The sequence below is a fragment of the Equus quagga genome, chromosome 2 (genome assembly GCF_021613505.1).
Source record: "Equus quagga isolate Etosha38 chromosome 2, UCLA_HA_Equagga_1.0, whole genome shotgun sequence".
Taxonomy (NCBI): domain Eukaryota; kingdom Metazoa; phylum Chordata; class Mammalia; order Perissodactyla; family Equidae; genus Equus; species Equus quagga.
Genome location: NC_060268.1, coordinates 137,087,443 through 137,112,562, shown reverse-complemented (window position 1 = coordinate 137,112,562; position 25,120 = coordinate 137,087,443). Strand labels below are relative to the sequence as shown.

General features: G+C 35.3%; 1 protein-coding gene across 1 annotated transcript in view; it reads left to right on the top strand.

The window, feature by feature from the left end:
* Positions 1-14,639, top strand: part of UBE2D1 (ubiquitin conjugating enzyme E2 D1) — a 29,846-nt gene extending 15,207 nt beyond the window's left edge. The window contains exons 2-7 of the mRNA XM_046654166.1: positions 6,479-6,542; positions 6,636-6,667; positions 8,739-8,816; positions 9,875-9,980; positions 12,955-13,048; positions 13,759-14,639. Of these exons, the coding sequence (XP_046510122.1) occupies positions 6,479-6,542; positions 6,636-6,667; positions 8,739-8,816; positions 9,875-9,980; positions 12,955-13,048; positions 13,759-13,804 (420 nt within the window). The 3' untranslated portion in view covers positions 13,805-14,639. The remainder of the gene's footprint in view (positions 1-6,478; positions 6,543-6,635; positions 6,668-8,738; positions 8,817-9,874; positions 9,981-12,954; positions 13,049-13,758) is intronic.
* Positions 14,640-25,120: the final 10,481 nt, after the last annotated feature.

Sequence of the window (25,120 nt, the reverse complement as noted above, 5' to 3'; positions counted from 1 at the left end):
GCACCACTCCTCCTTCCCCTGGTAACCACTAATCTGTCCTCTTTGTCCATGTGTTTATCTTCCACATATGAGTAGAGTCATACAGAGATTGTCTTTCTCTATCTGGCTTATTTCACTTAACATAATACCCTCAAGGTCCATCCATGTTATTGTGAATGGGGTGCTTTAATCCTTTTTTATGGCTAAGTAGTATTCCATTGTATATTTATACCATATCTTCTTTCTCCAATCATCAGTCACTGGGCACTTAGGTTGCTTCCATGTCTTGGCTATTGTGAATAATGCTGCAATGAACATAGGACTGCACGGGTCTCTTTGAATTGCTGATTTCAAGTTCTTTGGATAGATACCCAGTAGTGGGATGGCTGGGTCATATGGTATTTCTGTTTTTAATTTTATGAGAAATCTCCATACTGTTTTCCATAGTGGCTGCACCAGTTTGCATTCCCCACATAAATAACATTTTTATTAAAAATAACTATATTTTCCAAAACAAAAAGTTCGAGTGGCTTTGTTTGTACGTGTTCAGATCTCATGATAGTCAGGCTTATAGATGACAGTTGAATTCTCACATCTGCCTATGTGTTCAGTCTGTTAGACTATCACATGTCGTTAAACTGGAAAACTGTACTGTATACTCATGAGATATTGAGAGTGAAAAAGGCAAATAACATCTGAGTTTTATTATGAAGTTAATTTTGACCTCACAGACCTGAAAGTGTTTTAGAAAACCCAAGGGTATTCTTTGGAGAATTACTAGGCAAGGTTATAAAGGGAAACTCAATTGAAAGTAGATAGTGAAAAGACCTTCATTGGTTGAGTTTGGTATTTAATAAGCGATGGGGAGCCACTGAAATTTTCTGAGGAGAAGAATGAAGTAAACATAGCTATGTTTTTAGAAGATGATTATGCAAGTAATGCATAGAGTAATGGGAAGCAATTATAGTTGAACTGTAATTGATTGTTGAGGTAGCTGTGGTAAGCAATGTAATGGGCATTGAGGTAGAATATATTGTACTCTTCATCTGACGATATATGAAGGACGAGACAAAAACAGAAACGTCAAAACACTGCTGAGAGTTTGAGCCTGGTGACTGGGAGACTAATATTACATTAACAGATAAAGGGAACACAGAAAAGAAGTAAGCTTGGGAAAGAAAATAGTGAATTAAGTTTTGGAATAAATAAAATAAAAATGTTTATATTACTTTTTTATTTTGAAATAATTTTAGTTTTGCAGAAAAGTTGCAAAAGTAATACCGAAAGTTCACATATAACCTTCACCTAATTTCCCCTAATAGTTACAGCTTACATAACCATAGTACAGTTATCAAACTGAGGAAAGTAACATTGGTACAATACCATAAACTTAACAGACCTGATTCAGATTTCACCAGTTTTTCCACTGTCTTTTTCCTGTTCAATCATCCAATCTGGGATCCCACACTGAGTTTAGTAGTTGTGTCTCCTCAGAATATTTATCCTCTAATCCGTGACAATTCCTCAGTCTTTCCTTGTCTTATGAAAAGTTTTTAGTGAAAAGAAAAGATGCTTATAATATATGTAGTAGAAAAAAAGTCATTTCATTTATTTTAAAACACATAAAAACCTGAATAAAAATCATTATTTCCTCTTTAAAAGTTACAGAAGTACTGTGAAAAACTGAAACAATGTAAAAGCTAAAAATAAAAAGTGACAACCCACTCCCAGAGGTGACTACTGCTAATACTTTGTGTATTCTTTTATTATTTTCTATGCATGTATATAGTATGTGTATATACTATAGAATCTAATAGGCATATTCTTCTGCAACTTCTATTTTTCACTTGAAAACTATATTATAGTCACACAACATCCTTTAGTATTGTGTTTATATGGATCTCTCATTCTTTTTAATGGATGCACAATATTTCATAATATGGCTGTGTCATGAAACCACAATCTGTTATTGATGGACCTTTAGGTTCTAAATTTTTTATAATTATACAGAATACTTCACTGAGCATCCTGGACATATTCGGACAATTATTACTATGAAGTGAAATTACTGGGTCAGAGACCGTATGCATTTTCCACTTTCACAGTTATTACCAAATTGCCTTCCAAAAGGTTCAGAGGGTTGTATCTCAGCTTACAGTCTCTCCCACAGCGAGCGACATGCTTATTTCCCACCAAAGCTGTGAATGGAAGTATTCTAATAGGTTGACGTTTTGGTTTGGGTATTGGTCTGTTGGGTATTTGACTATACATTGTTCTGTGTTTTCCCTACAAAGTACTGTTTTGCTTTTGTAACACACACACACACACAGATATAATACTTAATTAAAAATGGGTTTAAATGCTTTGTCTTTGAGACCTTTTACTTTTAATCAGCATAGGATAAAAGCATGGCTGTGAAGAGGTCTAGGCAAGAGGCCTGAGGGGCTTATGAAACACTTTTGGAGGCTACCTATAGGGTGCAGCCGGATTTCAGGGTAGTGGTGGAGTAGGAAGAAGCGTTCAAGAAGTGAGAGGGTCATGAACTGTAGTACTTCCGAGGGCCTTCCATTTGCAGTGAGAAATGTGGAGTTAAGCCTTGGCTCTTAGAGGATCCTATGCACTTGAGCAATTTGTATAATTCAGTGTTAATTCTTATGGAGAGAGTAGAGAGAGGAGCAAAGGAAGAGATTAGTAATCCTAGCATTTCCTTTTCGAATGACATAAGAATCACGAAATTATTTTTAATGCTTCATATGTGGCTGTGATGCTAAGAGTAGATAAATAAGAATGCCAGTTATAGCAGAGAAAGCATAAATCAGACAATAAAGCGATTTCCAAAAAAATTGGAGTAAACTAAATCAAAAGGGATAATTTAATAAGTATAAGTGGCCCTTAATTTCTTGTATCTAAAAGTACACGGGCTGCTGAATAGACTAAGAGCAAAAAGGAGTTTTGGTTCCTTTGGTTGTAGTCTTCGTTTGTTTTGTATTTTCACCTCCTTAGCACATCTCAGAATTGTTCATTTTTCTTTTTTCAAATTGAAGATCTGTATTTTTGTGGGTGAGGGAAGCTGTACCTTTTGTTTTCTGTTGGCCATTCTGTCTGTACATATGCACCATAATTTTGTTTACATATTTCCAAACAAAGTAACAGAACATATTGCCAGACACATGGCTTGACAAAGGGATAGAATACTAGAAATTTAGACCCTCCTAAAAAGTCTAGGATGTGTAAGTCTCCTCACCAAAACATTAGTGTCATTATTAGTAGTAAGTAATGATCAACGTGACTGTTAAGAATGTTTGGATCGTCAGCTGCCTCTTTCCTATAATAAGTGAGCTTTAAATAGACAACTTAAGAACCTGGCCTTTGCGGGAGTTCACTTGTTAGATTTACTCTCTCTGCTCCTTAGCTCTAACTTCTCCTAACAGAGGAGGTAGAGTCAGGGCACAAAAATATGAAAACAAGATAACCTCTATTTTTCTATAATATTTTAAAAGGATTTGAAGAACAGTCTCACATTTGAAATTTGAAGATGATTCAAGGCTATTCCAAGTAAAATATGGCTTCGGGTTTTTAAACAAAATAAATTTGTATGTGTTTACGTATATGTGTGATTTATTCACATATACATTATCTCTGTGTAAAATATATACATGTAAAAATCATTAACATTTTGTTTAACCACAGAGACTGTCATTTTCTAATTAACTAGTTTTCTAGCTAAAATAAGGGCAAAGAAGTCCCATTTACACTAATGTTTAGAAAACTCAACATGTTGAATTTTTTCAGAAGCAGTCTCTTAAAAGCCCAAATTAGAAAACTGTTAAATAAAGCACAGTCCTAAAATGAGGCTGTGACTTGGGAACTGCTCTTCCCCCAGTCTCTCAAACTGTTTAAATAATTGTATTCTGCTAGAGAATTGGATGTTTGTTATGAATTCCATATTATCTTAACACTGGTGTGAATGCTTACAGTGTGCCGGAGACTGCTGTACACTTCACATGTATCATTTCACTTGTTCCTCATAGAAGCTATGGATGAAAGTGGTAATACCTAAAGAAAACTAAGGAGGCCAGCCCTGTGGCCAAGTGGTTAAGTTTGTGCGCTCCACTTCGGTGGCCCAGGGTTTCACCGGTTTGGATCCAGGGCGTGGACATGGCACCACTCATCAGGGCATGTTGAGGCGCATCCCACTGCCACAACGAGAAGGACCCACAACTAGAATATATACAACTATGCACTGGGGGGCTTTGGGAAGAAGAAGGAAAAATAAAAATTAAATCTTTAAAGTGCTTTACAAAAAAAAAGAAAAGTAAGGTTTGGAGAGGAAAAAAAATGATTTGCCTAAGATCATGTGGCAAATGAGGGTGGCACGTGGACTTGAACTTCGAAGCTTTGCTTTTTAACCGCTGTCACTAAGTCTAAGACTGAAATCTCCCTCCTAATTGCTTAACTATCCCAGGAGCGAAGAAGCTGCTAACTCTCTTAATTCTCGTCAGGAAGAGAAGCACAGCACTAGCTGTGAAAAAAACAGCAGCAAAAACAAAAATGAAAGCACCAAGGTGTACTGGGAAAGACTGGAAGACTCGGAAGAGGAGACCTGAGTTTGCGCTTGGCTCAGTTACTAAGCTCATATATCATCTTCTTAGGGAGGCCTTTCCCTGGCATGTCCTCTTCCTTGTTTGTCTCTTTTAGAACGCTGAACTCATTGCTATAATTACCGTACTGCAATGACGCTAAGGTGCACATCTTTTTCATTTTAACATTTCTAAAATCTGGATTCATCTTATAATTGATGGTGTCTTAAAATTAATTGGCAGCATTTCTCCTTAATTTTACCATTGATGGCATCTTAGATTCGATGAAATGCATTATTTGTTTATGTTTGTTCCCATGAAAATGTTTACATCGTTCCCACGCTTTTAAGTACCAGGTATATACACTGATTTTCCGATTTCTAGTCCTCTTTTAAGTTCTAAACCTGTTTGTTGAACTAAATTTTTCTTTGATATCACAGAGATCACAGATTCAATATGTATACTTTCCCAATCAATTTGTCTTCTAGTGTTCCGCCATTTCAGTAAATGGCATCCACATTTATACATTTAGCTGTGGAGCTAAAAAGCTAGGAGTTCGACTGCCAAGGTTTGAATCCCAGTTCCACCCGATACTAGTTATGTAAGCACACAGTGAAGCCTGTCACCTTTATTCTTTGTCTGTAATATAGGGAGCATAAAAACACCTACCTCTGAGGATTATTAGGACCATAAAACATTGAGTAAATGTTAGCTGCCACTAATCTGCGCCATACTTATCTGTGACCTCTCTCCTTACTCTGTGCGTATAATTCCTCATCTAATCCTGTGATAGGGGCCGGCCCAGTGGCGCAGCAGTTAATTGTGCACGTTCCACTTCGGTGGCACAGGGTTCGCCAGTTGGGATCCCGAGTGTGGACATGGCACCGCTTGGCAAGCCATGCTGTGGTAGATGTCCCAGATATACAGTAGAGGAAGATGGGCACAGATGTTAGCTCAGGGCCAGTCTTCCTCAGCAAAAAGAGGAGGATTAACAGCAGTTAGCTCAGGACTAATCTTCCTCAAAAGAAAAAAAATCCTGTGATAAGTTGGCCCTTCAAAGTATCTCAGATCCATCCACTTTTATCTCATTGCCATTTCTCCAGTCCAAGCCCCTGTTTTACTTGACTGTAGTAACTAATCTTGTAGCTTCTCCTCTTTCTCATCTCTAATCCATTCAATACATAGACCAGAGCCATCTTTTAAATCAGATCATGCCACTTCTTAAAACTTCTCCCGATGCACTTGCTATAAAACTCCAAATCCTTAATATGGTGTATATTGTTTTCATTTTTCTGCCTGGACTCCGCCTACTCATGCCAACCTCATCTTATGCCACTCTGCCTTACAGTGTCACTCATTTTTCCCAAACTGCCTTCCACTCATCCTTTAGATTTCAGCTTAAATGTCTCTTCCTCAAAGACAATCCCTGATCTTCCAAACTAAATTCGGTCCTTCAGTCCTAATATGTAGTCCTTTATATTGAGTTTATATACCTTTCGTATTTGAACTTCCTTCCCAGGTGAGAGTAAGGAAGCTAAGTAATTTCCCCAAGGTCCTAGAGCTAGATATGGTAGAGTTGGGCTGCCATGGCAGGACTAGCCAGCTCTAAAGCTGTGTCATTGCCATGATCCTTCCTTTGCTTCCTTGAGAGCAGAAAACAGTGTATCAATCAGTGTGCTGGGCTTCAAAATATGGCCTGACTGCTCTCCTTTCTTTCCATTTAACATTCAGGTTGTTCCTCAAATATCCCTCTCTCCGTGACCTAATTCCGTATTCTTCTACCAATCAGTGATGAGTGCATTCTATGTCTTCATATTTTGAATAGAACTGTCTAAAGTGATTTTAAGGTGAAGTTACTAGTTTATGTCTTCATGGATTATCATAAAGAGTTAACCTGAAGTACTTTTGCTTTGCTTCAGGAGTTAAGTGACCTGCAGCGTGACCCGCCTGCTCACTGTTCAGCTGGACCTGTGGGAGATGACTGTAAGCTTTGCTCTGTTGCTAGGATTTTGCTGCCATTAATGATAGAGGTTTGAACATTTGTTAATGACTCCAAAACTCCTTTGTTTGTTTCAGTGTTCCACTGGCAAGCAACTATTATGGGGCCTGTAAGTATGATTCGTATATATGCAATTAATCCCCTCAGCCATGCTTCATTTTTGCCATTTCACCTTTGATCAGATGTTTGTAGCTAAGGTTGAATTTTCTTATACTCTGAATCACTCAGGAAGCAAAATATGATTAAAGGATTTATGATGATTTTCTAGAGCACTAGTGGCAAATACTTGCTAGGATCACCGTGATGTTTTCCTTTGCCAGATCCTTGATCATTACACACAGTAGTGGATCACCCACAATTTGCAGCCAGGCTGTGTGTTTAATTTTTTTTTAAACACAAAAAGTCAGTTGTTCAGAGCTAAGCATAGTGATTCTCACAGCAACAGTTTCAGTAGGTTAGAAATAAGTCTGATTAACCCAATAATGGAATTTCTACAAGTAACGAGCACCAATTTGCAGTAAGTTTCATTGCTGTTCTTGTGTGTGAGAGAGAGAACTGATAAAATACTGCAGTGGGTTTGTCTTTGCCACCTCATGAATTTGCTGCGTTTAGTTTTGTTGCATTGTCCTGAACTCAAAATTACCTGCTGTTTTATATCTGGCTTCTCTTAACAGTTATTATTACCTTTGTTAAGATTATTTCTTTCTACACCTGAGAAGCACTTATGACTTGAAACAGGCTTTTCTTTCTATGAGCAAAAACCTAATTGTATAAGTGAGCACTGAGCTAAATCTACTTTCCGAGTGAGAGAATATACTGAACATCATTCTCTCCTTCCTCCCCTGAAAGAGCTTTATCTAGTAAGCCATAGAGTTTTTAATCATATTGCCTTGTGTTTAACTGAAAAAAAATAGCAGCAACAACAATTGTTGAATTTTCAGACCAGGGGTCCTGGGCAAGTGACTCAAATTACTAAATTGTTATAAGTTAGTTTTTTAAAGGGTAAAATTCAACATATTTATTTGAATAACAGTTTTCAATAAGAATCTAATTATTTGTCTGTTTTTCATTGCTTACTAAAAACGTTCAAAATACTATCGTTTAAAGGCTCATCCTTACCATTTGAATTATAGCTCTTCAGAAATATTCTGTGAATCGCATGTAGCAAATGATTACAATTATGTTACTCATACCCCTTTTATTGTAGTAATGTAAACATGCCACTTATAATATCACTTGAATATCTAAGCAGACCATATCTGTTGATTGTAATTTACTTACGTTTTCTACATTCCTTATAATTTTTGATGAACTAGACTTCAACAATATATATAGTAAGAATAATTATACAGCACAGTCCTCTAATGTGTATGCAGAAACTTGAGGAAGTAATTACTTGATAGTCTTGTTGTTATTACCAAAATGTTAATATAACATGATAAATTTAATTATAAAGGAATTAAAGTAGAATTTTGGGTATTTTTGCTACTTTTTTCTCTTTTTTTTATAGTTTTTTTTTCCTTGCTTGTAACAGATATTTTCTAATTACCATAAAGAAACATGGCCAAATTTAAATTCCTCTTGTCAAGTTGAATCCTAATTTGATAATTCTATGAATATTGAATTTATCTAGTTTTGTTTTGGGCCTTTTTGCATTTTCCACATTATTTTCTAAACCATTACTAAGTGAAGAATTGAGGTCTAAATTGTGTGACAGTGTCACTTAGCCTTTCTGTTTCATAGCTTGGTCTTTTCCATTCACCTCAGTCTTGACTCTTAAAGGGCCACCAGAACTTAAGTTTTATAGAGAGAAGGTAAATACTAGCCCCAACCCTTTTTTCTGAACTAATTACTGCTGTAGAAAATTGGTTTTTTCTCACAACAGTCTTGTGTGTGTACTGGTCTTTAAAAATCTATACTCCTAAACAGATTTGTTTGGGCAAGTCACACCACTGTGTATGTCCTATTTTTGTGTTACTTTAAATTTTGTGATGTTGACATGATTATTGGAAAGTCCTCCTTCATACCTGCGAAGGGAAACCTGTTTTCAAGGTAAATGGTTTGGGCTTATGACAAAATGATGACACTTTTTTCAAACTGATATATTTAGGGAGAAATCATTGTAGGTTACTAGGTAAATACAGTAATCAAACACTGATGCAAATGTTTTGTAATTTCAGCCTGATAGCGCGTATCAAGGTGGAGTCTTCTTTCTCACCGTGCATTTCCCAACAGACTATCCTTTTAAACCACCAAAGGTATTTTTATTTTTATGATTGATGTGATTCCTTTGTCAGGGATTTTACTCTCTATCCAGAGATATTTTCGTGATGTCAAAGACCGTGGGTATGTTAGTGTGTTCAGACTGTTCCGTAAAACCACTGAATTTGTAATATGCTTTCTTTCTCAAATATTTTTATGTTTGTAAAACAAAAGACAGTATCTGTTATGCTATAAATTAGTTTCCTTACCTTTCTTTCCCTCCTCATTAGATATGTGTAGTTTAGAAGGTTTTGTATGGTCAGGAATCAGACTTTTCAGTTCAGGGGATTATCTTTCCAAAGTTGACCCTTGTTTCTCAATTTTTAAGTATTCAGCAAACGTTTATTGAGCACCTGCTGTGTTCTGTTACACTGGGGAATACAAGCGTAAATATGACACAGTCCCTTCATTTAGTGTGGTAGGAACGATACAAGCATGTTCTTATTAAATTAAATTTAGATTAGCTCTACAGAGGAGACCAACAATGCGAATATCAAGGAGGGAGAAAATCGTTAACAAATTCTGTCACTCAAGAAATAATTATTTCAGATTTTGAAAAGCATCTGATTGTATATGTGAAACAATACAACAACAAGTCTTGTGCAAGGTTAGGATTCTTGGTGGATTTCTGAGGACAAATGACAAGCTGAGGCCCCTCAACGTTCCTCTGGAACAGGCTCAGCATCCCATTTTTAGATCCAAGTGTCACTTCCAGGTATCACTGATAATCAAATTAAGAAAAGGATTACGTTGAGGGATGATGAAAGCCGTGGTTAATTACTTCAGGTGCTACTCAACCAGTCATACCAGCTATTATATTTATTACACTCTCCAAAATACTACTCAGTTCCTTAGGGGGGAAAGCAGGAAACAGACTTTATTTGCTTTCACATTCCCAGTAGCTAAAACTACATGTGCACAAAGTGGAAGTTCATTCAATTTCTGTTGAATATATTTCTAAGGTCACATGAAATTGAGTGCATTTTACCCTAAAGCAAGTTGGTTCTGTTTTGTTCATAGTTCATGGACTGTCTTATTTTTGTTTTGTGTTTAGATTGCTTTCACAACAAAAATTTACCATCCAAACATAAACAGTAATGGAAGTATTTGTCTTGATATCCTGAGGTCACAGTGGTCGCCAGCTCTGACTGTATCAAAAGGTAACTCATTTATCGGATTTATAACAGTTGGTAGCAGTGAGATAGGAAAAATACAGCAGAAATATCTAGGGACCAAAGTTTTAAAAAACCAGTCTACTGTGTTTTCTTCTGCTTTGATTTTGCTTTGCTTTCATAGCTCTTACATTATTTTTTCGCTTTTAGCAGTTAGCTTGTGGGGTTGATGGGCAAATCTAAATGATGAAATGGGAGAAATTTTAAATGTTAGAGCTAGAAATTTGGGGATAAGCCTGTTGATGTTTTACCCCTTTGATTTGGTCTTTGTCTTTAAAGAGAGAGAAAGAACTAAAAATAAGATTTTAGGACCAGTTGTCCTATTCATTGTATGGAATTACTGACATAATGAGTCAAGTTTTACGTCTCTCTTAGTTCAGCTAAGAAGAAATACCAGATTAGGCTGATAAAGTAAATGACTTTAAGTGAAAGGCATGTTTCACACTTTAGAATAATGCAGTACATATAGCATGTTAGTCTAAACTTTGAGTGATAATAGCATCGTTGTAATGATTGATACATAATCCATGTGGGTTCTCAACTTTCACAGGTGTACAGCATTGTTCTTTCTAAATTATCAGATGTGTACATAGGCCATCTGAAGCCATTTTTGTTTCATTAGCCAGTACTTTTTGCTCTGCCAGCCCTCTTAACTCATGTCCTGCTTCTCTGACAGAAGAGAACTTGACAGTTGGAAAATGCTCTTTTGAGTTAGAAGCATCTGCCCCTGAAGTAACTTGGTAGTTTTCTCGTTTTATAAAATTTAATAAAATTGTTTCTCTTTAAGGATTCAGGGGAGGAATCCATGGTCATTTAAAAGAAAATTAAATAAACGCTACCTGAATATATAACTTGTTTCTAAAGTGATAAGATTTGTAGGAAGCAGGGTCCACAGCCATAATTATTTCAAGTGTTAGATAAGTAATAGCCCCTCAGTTCAGTTAGTTAGTTATGAATGGCAGTTTTTCTGATCTAAAATGTTTGTATAAAACGTTCATGGAGATTCTAGTGTCTTTTTAAAAATCTTTCACATATTATACCTCTTATGCCCTAGATGCAGCAAATATGCTGTGTCAAAGGGTTATACAAATTAATACACTCTTTCCTGGAATGGTATCACAAAATGAAATTCATTTGGCATAAGCAGTTAAGCACTTACATATGCTATAAAAGCAACGGCAGACTGCCAGATGTTGAGCACTCATCTTCTGACATTGGTAACTGTTTATAAAGAATAATTAGTATCATTGGCTTCTGGAAACTGTCCTTTAAGAGCAGTTTCAAACAGCCTCAGTTTCCCCATATGTAAAATGAGGATTATAACAGTATAACCATATAGGATCACTGTGCACCTGGCACATAGTAAGCACTCGAATGTTAACTATTATTACCTTTTTCCAGTCTTAAAATGTTTGATTTTTGTGCGTAATAGTGAGATCCGGGCCCATGGCTCTCGGCAGCAGGAGTGGGGAGATGAGGAACTTCATTCTCACTTATTTTATAGATAGCTTATACTTTGCTCATTTGTTTGTACATTTTTCACTTTTCTGTACTTTAAATGTCTTATTTTGATTTTTATCGTAAGTTTAGTCTGGAAACCTCCTGGAGAGATTAGCTCAGATAGTCTACCCTGTTGGTTTAATATACAAGGCTTGAAATTTCTTTGGGCAGATGGAAGATGAAGAAAATGTTAGTTTCTTCATTAGCTCTTAGCACCCCCTTCCCATGTCATTTAAGAATAAACTCTGCTTTATAAGTTCATCTTTGGATTTGTAAGAGTAGGAAAAGAGAAAGGAACATAGTAGAGGAGGGTGGAGGTGAAATGTAATTTCAAAGACTCCACGTACCCCTGTAGAAGTGGTGGCATGCATTTGAAGCAGACATAAGGAACCAGAGAGTCCTTGTTCCCTCCTCTTTCAGATACTTAGATTTTTTTTTTAAGCATAACTGTTTGCATTAGTATTTTGATGAAATTTGGCAAGAAACAACTACGTTTTCACTTATATTTTAAAATATACAGGTTATGTAATGCTAACTGTTCACATTATTTTATCTTAAAATGCGTAAGATACAAATAATGTACTTGGAATAAAAGATTCATTGGAGGGGCTGGCCCCCTGGCCGAGTGGTTAAGTCTGTGCACTCCGCTGCAGGCGGCCCAGTGTTTCGTTGGTTCGGATCCTGGGCGCGGACATGGCACTGCTCATCGAACCACACTGAGGCGGCGTCCCACATGCTACAGCTAGAAGGACCCACAGCGAAGAATATACAACTATGTACTGGGGGGCTTTGGGGAGAAAAAGGAAAAAATAAAATCTTTAAAAAAAATTAAAAAAAAAAGATTCATTGGAAAAATCTCAGAAATCTTCCTTCTTTGTAGACAATCTGTAGCACTAAGCCAAAGTGAAAAAGTGCGTAAACATGATGTCCAAAATGGTTGGGACTGTTAACTGTAATTTGATTGCCTTACCTTGAATTGATTCAAGCATAGATTTTCTGCATTAAAATAGAATACAAAATGGACAGTTTTCTCATTAAAGTAGAAAATTATGTCTAAGAGACATCTAAAGTTAGGACGCTATTCTAAACATTTTTTGGTTATGTACCATTTGGGGTGTGTATGTTTTACCTAAAGATATTTTTCTAGAAAACTCTTGAGTTTAAAGGTTGTTAATAGCTGCTTTGGAAGTTCACATTTTTTAAATACATAGAAATTCAAATAGAATTTAAAACTTCAAAAGGTATATTAATTTTGTATTATATATATTGTATGGTAATTTCATGATTTTAAAAATTAAAAATATTCGCTATCAACCAAAGTTAGTCTCAAAGGTAATTTAATGTGTTCCTTTTATTTTGTTTTCCTTATAAGTTCCTTGTTTTCAGTAAAATCATTTTCACATATGTAATTGTATAAAGTAGAAAGACCATTATCTAATATGATGTTCTCTTTTAAATCTAGTTTTATTGTCCATATGTTCTCTACTTTGTGATCCTAATCCAGATGACCCCTTAGTACCAGATATTGCACAAATCTATAAATCAGACAAAGAAAAGTAAGTTTTTACTTATATTAGTTTCTGTTTGAGTGCGTTTCTATGTAGTCTGCCAAAACAGAAGTATTATCAATATATTTAAGTACAATTATATTAAGTTTATGTTTCTAATGGAGTAAACCTTTCTACCTAAACTCTTATTAGTCTTTTTGCAAAAAATCTTGGTCCTTCCCATATACTGTTTAATCCTTTACTATCCAATAGTACGTCTTCTGCATTTGGACAGTATGTCGTGTTTTTTGATAGGAAAGAACTATATATAATTCTAAGTAGTAAAGATAGTTAATTTGATAATTGTAAAGTATTGAATCTTCTCCCAGGAAGTGGTTAGCCCTAAACTGCCCCCCCACCCCCCCTAAACTGACCTAATTTTAAAGCTGCTTCATCTTGCTTGCACCATTGATTCATTTGCAATTTGTGGATAATGCCCATTCAGGGTTGGCTTTTAGAGATTTCTATTAGAAATTGGTTTCTTCATTTTGTTGTTTATAATTTAGGTTTTCATATAGGTTATAGAGAAATCCATCAGTTAAAAAATCACTTAGGTTTTCTGTTTTATTTATGCATGACCCTCAGTCACATTTACCCAATAATTGGTATATGTATGATTATTGCAGTTAAGCATAAGAAGTTATAGCATTTTATATAGATAGATCTTCTGAAAGATTCAATTTGTATGTTTTTACTATCTCCCTTTTGTATGCCTACAGATACAACAGACACGCAAGAGAATGGACTCAGAAATATGCAATGTAGAATCAAAAAGTTTTCGTATATACCAGAGTACTGTAAAATCTAGGTTTTTTTCAACATTAGCAGTAAATTGAGCACTGTTTACTGTTTCATTGTACCATGAAATCCTTTGATTTTTACCCATTTTAAATGTATTTCTGAAGCAAGACAAAACAAACTTCCAAAAATATCCTTAAGACTGTGATGAGAGCATTTATCATTTTGTATGCATTGAGAAAGACATTTATTATGGTTTTTAAGATACTTGGACATCTACATCTTCAGCTTACAAGATCTACAGTGCATCTGAAAAGCAACCAAATTATTTTTTGCTGAAACTAGATGTTTTTACATGAGAAATACTGTATGTGTTGTCTAAGATGTTGTCAGTTTTATAAATCTGTATTCAGATTTCATTCTTTGTTAGCTCACTTTATAATTTGTATTTTTTTACTGTATAGACTAAATATATTCTATTTACATGTATGTCAACTCATTACTTTTTCCTGTGAACAGTATTGAAAAAACCCCCAACACCTGATAATTAAATGAATTAACTGTCTGTCTGCCTTGTCTTAGGGTGTTCTGTAGATCGATTGCCGATTTCTTAAACCTGAAATGATCTTTACACTGTAATTCTCAGTATACTGATTATGAAGAAACACTTGTTTTGATTTTGTTATACTTGACTTAACTTTATTGCAATGTGAATTAATTGCACTGCTAAGTAGGAAGATGTGTAACTTTTATTTGTTGCTATTCACATTTGAATTTTTTTCTGTATAGGCAATATTATATTGACACCTTTTACAGATCTTAATGTAGCTTTTTCCATATAAATAAAATGCTTTTTCTACTATTTGTCTTGATTACTTAAAAAGATAAAAATTTACTTTACCTATAAGTAAGGATGAAAACTCGATGTAAAAGTTTGCATGAAAATTAATTCCAAATTGTGAGAATGAGATCTGTTATATTTGACATTAATCACCATTAATTTTACAGATTTTATTGCTTTAGGTTTGTGTCTGTTTACTAAATTGTCAATCTAAAGGATGATAAACATTGGTCCCTTGTTATAGAAAATAATTTAGAGTAAGTTGGGGTTTGTATTGTGTCTAAAATAAATTATTTACTAAAGTACCAAGATAAGTATAAGGCAGTTGTCACCCACACTGAAGAAGTCTTTATAGATCTGAAAAATAATTAGGTTAATTCATTAAAATGCCCCTCTAAATGTAACTCACATTGTATTTCTTAACATTTTAAAATGTAGAATTTCTAAAATAGAATTTTAGTGCCATCACAGTTTAAAAGAAGACATCCATTTTTTACTATGGAAGTTATTAAGAAAATTCTAAAGTGATCCTTTCCTCTGTTTTTATAAATTACCAGTTAAAAGTGATTTAAATACCAGGTTACTTTGCAGATTTTAAAGAAAGCTAGGAAGTTTTAATGTTTTAAGTTGGAGAAAATACATCTCTAATTATTAGCATGCTTACCAAATGAGTGAGTGTCATTTTTAAGAAGAGTTGTAGCTCTTCTGATTATCACAGTAGCTGTATAAGTGTGCAAGAATCTGTGATGGGTGTAGTCATTAGCAAAGCATTTAAATCACTTAAGTATTTTACCATGGTTCATTATTATTAAAGCACAAAATAACCCATTGTTAGAAAACGTGTTTTTATTAATGAATGTAAAATAATTAAATGAATTGTGAAATGGATGTTTAAGAAGATATAGTTTTAAAAACTAACTATATTAAGTGATGTCTTGAAACAGCCATATCATGAAAAACACTACTTCACTAGCTATATTATTATGAGCTGCTTTCGCCCAGAATTGAATACTCAACATCGTTAGATTTAAGTATTTAGTATATTTTGATACTAAAGGGTTTTGTTTCATTAATATCTTTCACTTTTTTAAACTTTCGTTTGTGTGGCATTTATTTTTGGAAGTGTCTTTTTTTTTTGTTTATTAAAGTTTTTGAAACTTGCCTACTTCTTGTTTTCCTTTGCTTACATCTGAATTGTACAACCAGACTCCTGAGGAGTGAGCACAAGTTCTCGTAATTAATTAAAAAATCTTAAGAGTTCAACAGTGGCGTAATAATCAGTCAGATCACCATTTGGGGTATTTTTTTTTTTTTTTTTTTTGCTTAATTCTAACAAAGGGTACCTCAGTTACCTTTTATAACTGTAAGTCTGAAGCCAGGGGTCTTCCTCTGTAGATTAACATTTAATGTGAGGACCTCCTTGGAGTGAGGTGAATGGGTCTTTTGGAGATTTAGATCCTGCCTCTTGAAATCCTGGATGCTTTGAGACGTAGCTGGAAATCGTGCTCAAATTGGATTCTGGGCACTTGTAACTTCCCTTACAATAAATTAGTAGTACAGGTTTTAAAGGCAAGCTTGCCCTCATCCCCCAACTATCTTGAAAGCATATGATTCCTGAACTGCAGGCTTTACGCTTGCCTCAGTAAACCATGTGTAATTATTCATTTTTGCTTTAGGTTATTCCCCCCACCTGTGAACTCTGTCAGGGAAAATTAAAAATTTACTTTGTGAATCAACTACTTATCAATTTCAAAGAATCAAAAAGTATTAGGTGAGAAACAAGCACAGAGCATAAGGGCAACTCTAAGAGTTAATATTCAAAAGTAACTTTTTGACCTAATAAAAACAGTAGCACATATAGTTTTTCATTTCTCTTATTTAATCACAATGATCAGTTTATCTTTGTACATACTCAGTCATTGATGTTCCACAGGATCCTGCTCTCTCACAGTTCTGTATTTTTAAGATGGAAAGATTGGGGAAATTAATTTTCCTCTTGGATTAAAAGAGATTCTTGGTCATGAAGCTATTTATATCATGTCTATTTATTGGTAGTCATTTTGAACTGGGCTCAAAGTCTAGCCCAGGCAATGATGTTTTAAAATTTGACTTTTGCAGTAGAGTTATTAGTTCTGTTGCTCATTCTTATTAGGACCAGGCATGGAAAATGTGATTAATGCTTTAGCCATGGCCATATAAATAGACCTTCAGTGTATTCAAATTGTTGAATTTGCTCTGGTAAGATACAACAGAGTACTGCTTATCTTTCCAGTCTGTTTAAATCTTTTGAGTGATTATTAATATAATAACAAAAAGTTCCATTCTATCACTCTATCAACTGTAAACAAAGACTTCCAAAAAGTTTTTCCTTAAACCAGAGGTTTAATTGCAATTTAATAGCTCTAAAATATAATGCAGGTTATTTGTGAAAGTTCTCATTTTTTATAGTGCTTCCTTCTACTGTTCTAACAGTTGTACAAATAAGGCAGCAGGTGGGGATTCATCTAATGTCACTTGTAAAAATTGCCATGTAAAGAAAACTAGTCACTTCTACTCTTTTTTTGTTTTTTGGTGTTTTTTTGTACTGAGTGATGTCTGCAAACTCTTCTTAAACTGTGTGATTGATATGTTTTCACCAGGAGTTTTTTCAGTAGTGGTGATAACTGAAAATTTGTGGGCAGCTGATGTTTTTGGTGGTAGAAGTAATTTGTAATGCAGTTGCATCTTGGTGTCAACCTGATAGTGTTATCTCACTTACTGGTAGTATATTACATTTAAATCTCTGCTCCCATTATCCTATTATATATAAGAATGTGGTTTTAAATTATAAATGAACTAATAGGAAGAGGTTAATATTCACCTAAAAGTATTAGCTTTTGGGGTCATTTTTGTAAAATATACAGTTCTTTAAAAATTTAACACTCTCGGGTTCTACTCTTGGAGAGAGAAGGATGTGCCTTTTTTACCTCAGGAGGAAGTTGCTTTTGTTACACTGGCACATATATAAGTTCTGAGCTATGCTTTCCCTAGATAATTTACTTGATTGTGTTAAGATCTCTTTAGTGCAAAAGATCACTATGAATTGTGTATGAAATATTTAATTGTAAACTCAATATACTTATTGTGGGGCGAGGTTGTGACACCACTTATGTTAGCATTGCTGATACACTCATTTTAGCAGGGCCACGACCACCCACGCATTCAATATGTCAATAGAAGAATTCACAAGACAGCATATGCTCATACAGCTGAGATTTATTATAGCAAAACAACAAAGATATGCAGCTGGATGAGAAAGGGGAAAAGACAGATCAGGCAGAATCTGGAGGAATCCACGTGCGGGCTTCCTATGCTCTCCGTGAAGGGGTCACGCAGAGTGCACTCTCCAACAGTGAAATGCAATGACTTGGGCACCAGTGTTTCTGCCCAGAGAAGCCTGTTTGAAACTCAAAGTCTAGGGTTTTAATTAGAGGCTAAATCACGTAGGCACCCTTTGCCCACCAAAATTCTAGTCTCTCAGAAGAAAAGCAGATGTTCATCATAAATCACACCATATATTTAAAAATTCTAGTCAGGCTAACATAGCAGACACAAGCTTATCACACAGGGCAAGTTTCAAAAGCCAAATTCCTAGATGCCAGCCGAGGGCCAAGCTGGTAAGCAAGACCTTCTAAAGAGCAGGCCTGCACCATTTGTTGCAAAGACTGTTCTTTCCCCTTGAATGGTCTTGGTACCCTTGTTGAAAACCAACTGACCATAAAGGTTTATTTCTGGACTCTCAATTCTATTCTGCTGATCTATATGCCTTATGCCAGTACCACACTATATTGATTACTGTAGGTTTGTAGTGATTTTTGAAATTGGGAAGTGTGGGTCTTCCCACTTTGTTCTCTTACAATATTGTTTTGACTATTCACGTCGCTTGTGATTCCAAATGCATTTTAGGATCACCTTTTCCATTTTTCCAGCTGAGACATGAATTGGGATTGTATTGAACCTATAGAGCAATTTTGGTAAAGTTGCTAACCTTTGTTCTGGTCATCACTGAATGACAAACGACTCTAGACTAAGTGGTGTAAAAGAACAGCCATTTTATTATGCTCATGGATCCTGTTGGGTGAGGAATTGGGATGGGGCACAGTAGAGACGGCTTGTCTATTCCGTGACACTTAGAGCCTCAGCGGGGGGGTGACTCAAATGGCTGGGAGCTGAAATCATTAGGAGGCTTCTTCACTCAGATATGGGCACCTGTACAAATACTGTCTCCTAGAGCACTTACTAAAAGCCTTTCTATGTGGCTTGTCCTTGTAACATGGCAGCTCAGTTCCAAAAGTGAGCATCTGGAGAGGAAGTGTTCCAAGAGAACACTGGAGGAGAAAGCTTTGTGACCTTTTATGACCTAGCCTTTGAAATCATATGGTGTCACTTCTGCTGTAGTTTATTGGTTAAAGCAGTCACAAGCCCTCTCAAACTCAAGGGAAGGCGACGTAGAACCCCACCTTTCCATGAGAAAGAAGTGGGGCTCGCCACCACATCTTCTTCCATTCCCTGAGTATGTATATCACTCAATCTATTTAGGTTGTCTTTAATTTCTGATTCTTTAATCGTTTTGTAGTTTTCTGTGTAGAGATCTTGCATAGTATTCATTGGATTTATTCCTAAGTATTTAACTTTTTAAACCTGTTATGCAAGTTCTTTTTTATCTGATTTTCTATTTGCATGTTCTTACTGTATAGAAAAACAATTTGTAGTATTCGCCTGTATCCTGCAGCCTTGTTAAATTCACTTTTGAAAAGTTTGTAGAATTTTAAGGTTTTTTGCACTTAGGTTACCTGCAAAGTGATAATTTCCTCATTTCCAATCTGTATGCTTCTTATTTCTTTGTCCTTGTTGCGTTAGCTATGACCTCCAGGATCATGTTGAATAAAAATAGTGTTAGCAAGCATCCTTTCTTAATTTCTGAGGGAAAGCTTTCATTATTTTAATATTAAATACGGTGTTTGCTTTGTACTACTAAGTTCCCTTCTATTCCTAGTTTATTTAGCACGTTTACCAACTAAGTTATATGTTGAATTTTATTGAATGCTTTTGCTATATCTATCAAGATTATTGTTGTGATTTTTATCCTTTTTCCCTGTTAATGTAGTATGAATTACATTAACTGACGTTCATGTGGGGAAATTGTCCTTACATTTCTGGACTAAAACCCACTTGAGATATATTATCCTCTTTAAAAATCATTGGAATCTATTTGATAATATTTTGTTGAGAATTTTTGCATGTATGATCATGAGAGAAGTTGGTCCATAATTTCCTTTCTTGAATATCTTTGTTAAATTTGATACTTCACATTATGCTGGCCTTATGAAAAGAGTTGGACAGTATTCCCTCTTTATCTTCTGGAAGGATTTGTGTGGTTTATGCTATTTTTTCCTTAGATATTTTAAAGAATATTCTGAAGCCATCTGGGCCTAAAGTTTTCTTTGTGGGAAGATTTTAATAACAGATTCTATCTGTTTAATGTGTGTAGGACTAGACACGTTTTCTGTTTGTTATTCTCAATTTTAAGTTGTGTTTTTCAATGAGTTTGTGCATTCTATCTAAATTGTCAGTCTAGTTGGTATAAAGTTCATGATATCCTCTTATGTAATCATATCTCTTAATTTTATATTTTCTTTTTTCTTGATTATTGTTAGAGGATTATCAATTTTATTAATCTTTCAAAGAATCAATGTTTGATTTTTAAATTTTTCTCTCATACATTTCTTTGTCATTTCATTGATTTCTACTTATTACTTCCTTTATTTCCTTAGTTTTGATTATTTTCATTTGATTTTTTTTAGCTTCTTGAGATTAAAATATAATTTAATCCTGTCTTCTTTTCTAATATATGCATTTAAGACTATATATTTCCCCCTACCACTTTTGCTGCATCCTACGAGTTTTGAAATAGTGTGCTTTCATTATCATTCAGTTAAAAATATTTTCTAAGTCATGTTTTGATTTTTCTACTTACCCTTGAGTTATAGAAATGTAATGTCTAATTTCCAGGCAATTGGGTGTTTTTAGTTATATTTTTGCTACTGATTTCTAGTTTAATTTCTCCATGGCCAGAAAATATAATCTGGATTATTTCAATTCTTTGAAATTTGTCGAAGCTTGCTTTAAATTTTGATAAATGCTCTGATTGCATTTGAAAAGAGTGTGAATCTGTTATGATTAGGTGTAGTGTTTATATATGTGCCAATTAGATCAAGTTTCTTAATTGTGTTCACAATATTTATTTGCTTGTTCTCACAGCCATTTGGGTGATGTGTTAGTTTACCCTTTATGATTGTGAAATTGTCTATTAGTTTATTTTTCTTAAAGATTATGAAGTCAAATTATTGGATACACACACACAATACACTCACATAAAATCGTGATGTCTTACTGGCGGAGCAACCCCTTTCACATTAAGAAATGGCTCTCTATCTCTATCAATGCTTTTGCCTTAAAGTCTACTTTAATGTTAATATAGCTTTCTTTTTGGCTAGTATTTGCAGTGTATGTCTTTTTCTTTCTTTAACTTTGGATCTTTCTGTGTCTTTTTTATAAATGTGTGTCTCCTGTACTCATCATATAGTTGGGTTTTATTTGATTTGGTTTGTCCAATATGACAATTCTAGTCTTTTAACTGGAGTATTTAGTCCTTTGCATTTAATGGAATTACTGATGTAGTTGGGTTTCTACATACTATGTTTCCGGGGTTTTTTTAAAACCATGTTTTACTTTTTTCCTCTATTCTTGCCTTCTTTGGGATGAATCTATTTTTGTAATAGTCCTATTTTTTTCCCTGTGATAATTTGTTAGTGAAGACATTCTTTTATGTGTGTATGATTACCCTAAATTAAAAGATCCATCTTTGTCTTATTGCAGTGTAATATAAATTATTACTTTTACCATTTTCCCGGTAATGTAAGAATCTTACACTACTTGGACTCCGTTACCCCTTTCCCACCTTTTGCATTATTATTCTCATATATTTTAATTCTAGATATATGTTAAATTCCACGAGACATTAATATTCTTATTGATATGTCATTGCCAGTATACCTACCTCCATATTTACTTTTTCCAGTGCTGTTCATTGCTTCTTGCATTTCATCCTTCCATCTGAGATCATTTGCCTTCTGACTAAAGAACGCCTTTTAGTATTCCTTTTAGCACAAAGTTGCTGGTGAAAAATACTCCTTTTTTTCTGAAATGTTTTTATTTTGCTATCATTTTTATAGAATATTTTCACCAGGGATAGAATTCAGCCGTTAGCTTTATTGTTGCTGCTTTAAAAATAATACGCCTATTTTCTCTGACTGCTTTTAAGATTATCCTTTTATTTGTAGCAGTTTTACTGTGATGTTTCAAGGTGTAGTTTTCTTTGTCTTTATTCTGCTTGGGCTTCACAGAGCTTCTTGAATCTGTAGGTTGCTACATTTTCATCAGTTTTGGAAAATCTCAGCCATTGTCTCATCACATATGCATCTGTTCCATTCTATTTCTCTCCTTTAGGACTCCCATATAAAATATATTAGAACTTTTGACTGTATCTCCCATAGTGCCTAATCTATTTTCTCTGTTTTCCTTTTTTTCTTTCTTCCTTTGTGCTTCAGTTTGGAAATTTTGTATTGACCTTTTTCCCAGTTCACTAACCCCATCTTCTATGTTCAATCTGCTCTTAAACCCTTCCACTCAATTTCAGATATTGTAGTTAATTTCAGATGTATTTTTCAGTTCTAGAACTACCATTCGATTTTTTTTCACATTTTTCAGTTTTCTGTTGAGTTCCTACGTTGTTTATTTTCTCCATGTTTTTCTATTTTTTGAAGTCCTTAATCATGGTTATTTTAAAGTCTTTCTCTGCTGACTTCAATAAACTGAATCACCTGTGGGTGTGCTTTTACTGAAAGGCAGAGATTGTGTATAAAAACTGTAGAGACTCTAGGTGATATTATCTTCCACCAGAGAGGGCTCGCCCTCCCCTCAGCTAGACAGAATAATGTGTGAAGATTATCGCTGTAAGGCAATCAGGATCTACGCTTAGTTGGGGCTTATTTGCAGTTTTATCACATTCAATCCGTGTCTGGTTCACCCTTGTTCATAGTGCACAGTCCTCTCAGTCCATCTTTGTTTGCTCAGTACAGAGAGACTGCAGGAAATTCCACTCTGCTTTTCAATATTTTTGATTCACAGTTTTAGTTTCTTGCTTCTTGGAGCTGCAGAATTTGGCAAATATCTTGAAGGGGAACTAAACACTTGTTTGAAGCCTTTTAGATCTGCCGTTTTGTCACTTTTGATCTGTGCAACCACCAACTACTGGTTTTTCTGTTGTGAACAGTCACGCTCTGGCGGAGATCAAGCCAGAATTCTCAGGCTTTCGCCACAACCAAATCAACAAGTGCCCCAGGGAAAGGAGGACTGTAGATCATCAGGGTCAGTTCCCCACTTCAGTCTTCTAACTCCTAGTGGGTTCATTGGGGTCTCTTTCCTCGGTAGGCCTTTGTCTTCTCAACACTGTGAGACTGCAGGAAATGACACTATGTTTTCAAAAGTCGAGTTCTTTAACTTTCTGACCAGCATAGCTTAAGACTCTGGCACATATCTTGAGGAGACAACTAATTGCATGTTGAGGCCCCTTACGTCTCCACTGTGCACTCCAGCACTGTGCAATCACAAAAGGCTCTGCTACTTTCTCTGCGCCCAGCAGTAGCCTACTGCCTGTGCTAAGCCCAAATTCTCAGCCTCCAGCCTGTACTCGAGGAGAATGACTGCAAATACTGAGCGTACCTCTGAGAATCTCATGGCTTCTACAGCAATCTCATACCTCTTCAATTATAATTTTTATATTTCATACAGTTCTGATTCTCAGTAGGACCATCTATCTGGAAACAGAAATCCCTACCTCTTCACTTTTTGAACGCACCACTACTACAACCTCCTATCTTTTCCCCTACCCTCGGACTGCCCTCAAATTCATTCATCATCATAATGTCAAAGAATTCCATCTAACCCAAATCTGATTTTGTGGGTTATCAGCTTTAACATTTTTAAATAGCTCCCCACAGCCGCAGCAGTGGTTTTTCAGAGGGACCTGGGAAAGAAAGAAGGGAAATGCTAAGGAGTTAGCCTTAGAATCCTACACTTCTACTTCAAACAGTGAAGTTCACTTTCATCTAATTTATATATTGGGGTCCTGTGAGTTCTCAGGTTTGTTCCTTTTGTTTAAATCATCAACCAGCAGAATAAGGAACTAAGTAGTTAAGACTCTCGTGATCTGACCTGGCTTGCTTCTCAAGACTTAGCTTCCACTCCCTGCCTCCCACCAAACTTCTGCAGTTCATCTTGGCTCCCGACCTCTCCCACTTCCAGTATAGAATGGTGCTTCTCATTCTCAGACTTCGGTCAAACTGTTCATCCTTCCTAAACGGCCCTGTTCTCCAATCCTTTGAATCTCTAATTCCATGTTACTTCTTCCTTCCTTACCTGTTGAGGAAGTGTGTAGTCCTCATTGGTGCTGCCATAATACTCAGTGTGCATCTTTTTTTTCCTTCAGCTTTATTGAGATACAAGTAACATATAACATACGTAAGTCTCAGGCATGCAACACATTGATTTATATACTTACATATTGTGAAATGATTACCACAGTAGGGTTAGTTAACACTTTGTTACCTCACACGATTACTATTTCTTTTTTGTGGTGAGAACATTTAAGATCTATTTTCTTAGCAACTTCGAATACATTATACAGTATTGTTAACTGTGATCACCATGCTGTACATTGGATCCACAGAACTTATTCATCTTATAGCTGGAAGTTTGTAACCTTTGACCAACGTCTCCCCATTTCCCACCCAGCACCCCTCCCCCAACACACATCCCCTCTGGAAACCACCATTCTATTCTCTGTTTCTATGAGTTTGCCTTTTTAAAATTCCACATAGAAGTGACATACAGTATTTGTCTTTCTCTGTCGGACTTATCTCATTTAGCATAATGCCCTCAAGGTCCATCCATCTTGTTGCAAATGGCAGGATTTCCTTCCTTCTTTCTCAAGGCTGAATAATATCTCCTTGTGTGTGTGTGTGTGTGTGTGTATACACACCACACCTTCTTTATTATATGTATTATATATACGCATATATATTATATATGTATTATATATGTGTGTGTATATATATATATATATATACAAACCACACCTTCCTTATTAATTCTTCCCTCAGTAGACACTTGGGCTGTTTCCATATCATTGCTGTTATGAATAACGCTGCAATGAATATGGGAGTGCAGATTCTCTTTGATATCCTGTTTCATTTCCTTTGGATGTGCATTCAGAAGCAGGACTGCTGGATTATATGGTAGCTCTATTTTTATTTTTTTTCTTTTTTTTTTAAGATTTTATTTTTTCCTTTTTCTCCCCAAAGCCTTCCGGTACATAGTTGTATGTTCTTAGTTGTGGGTCC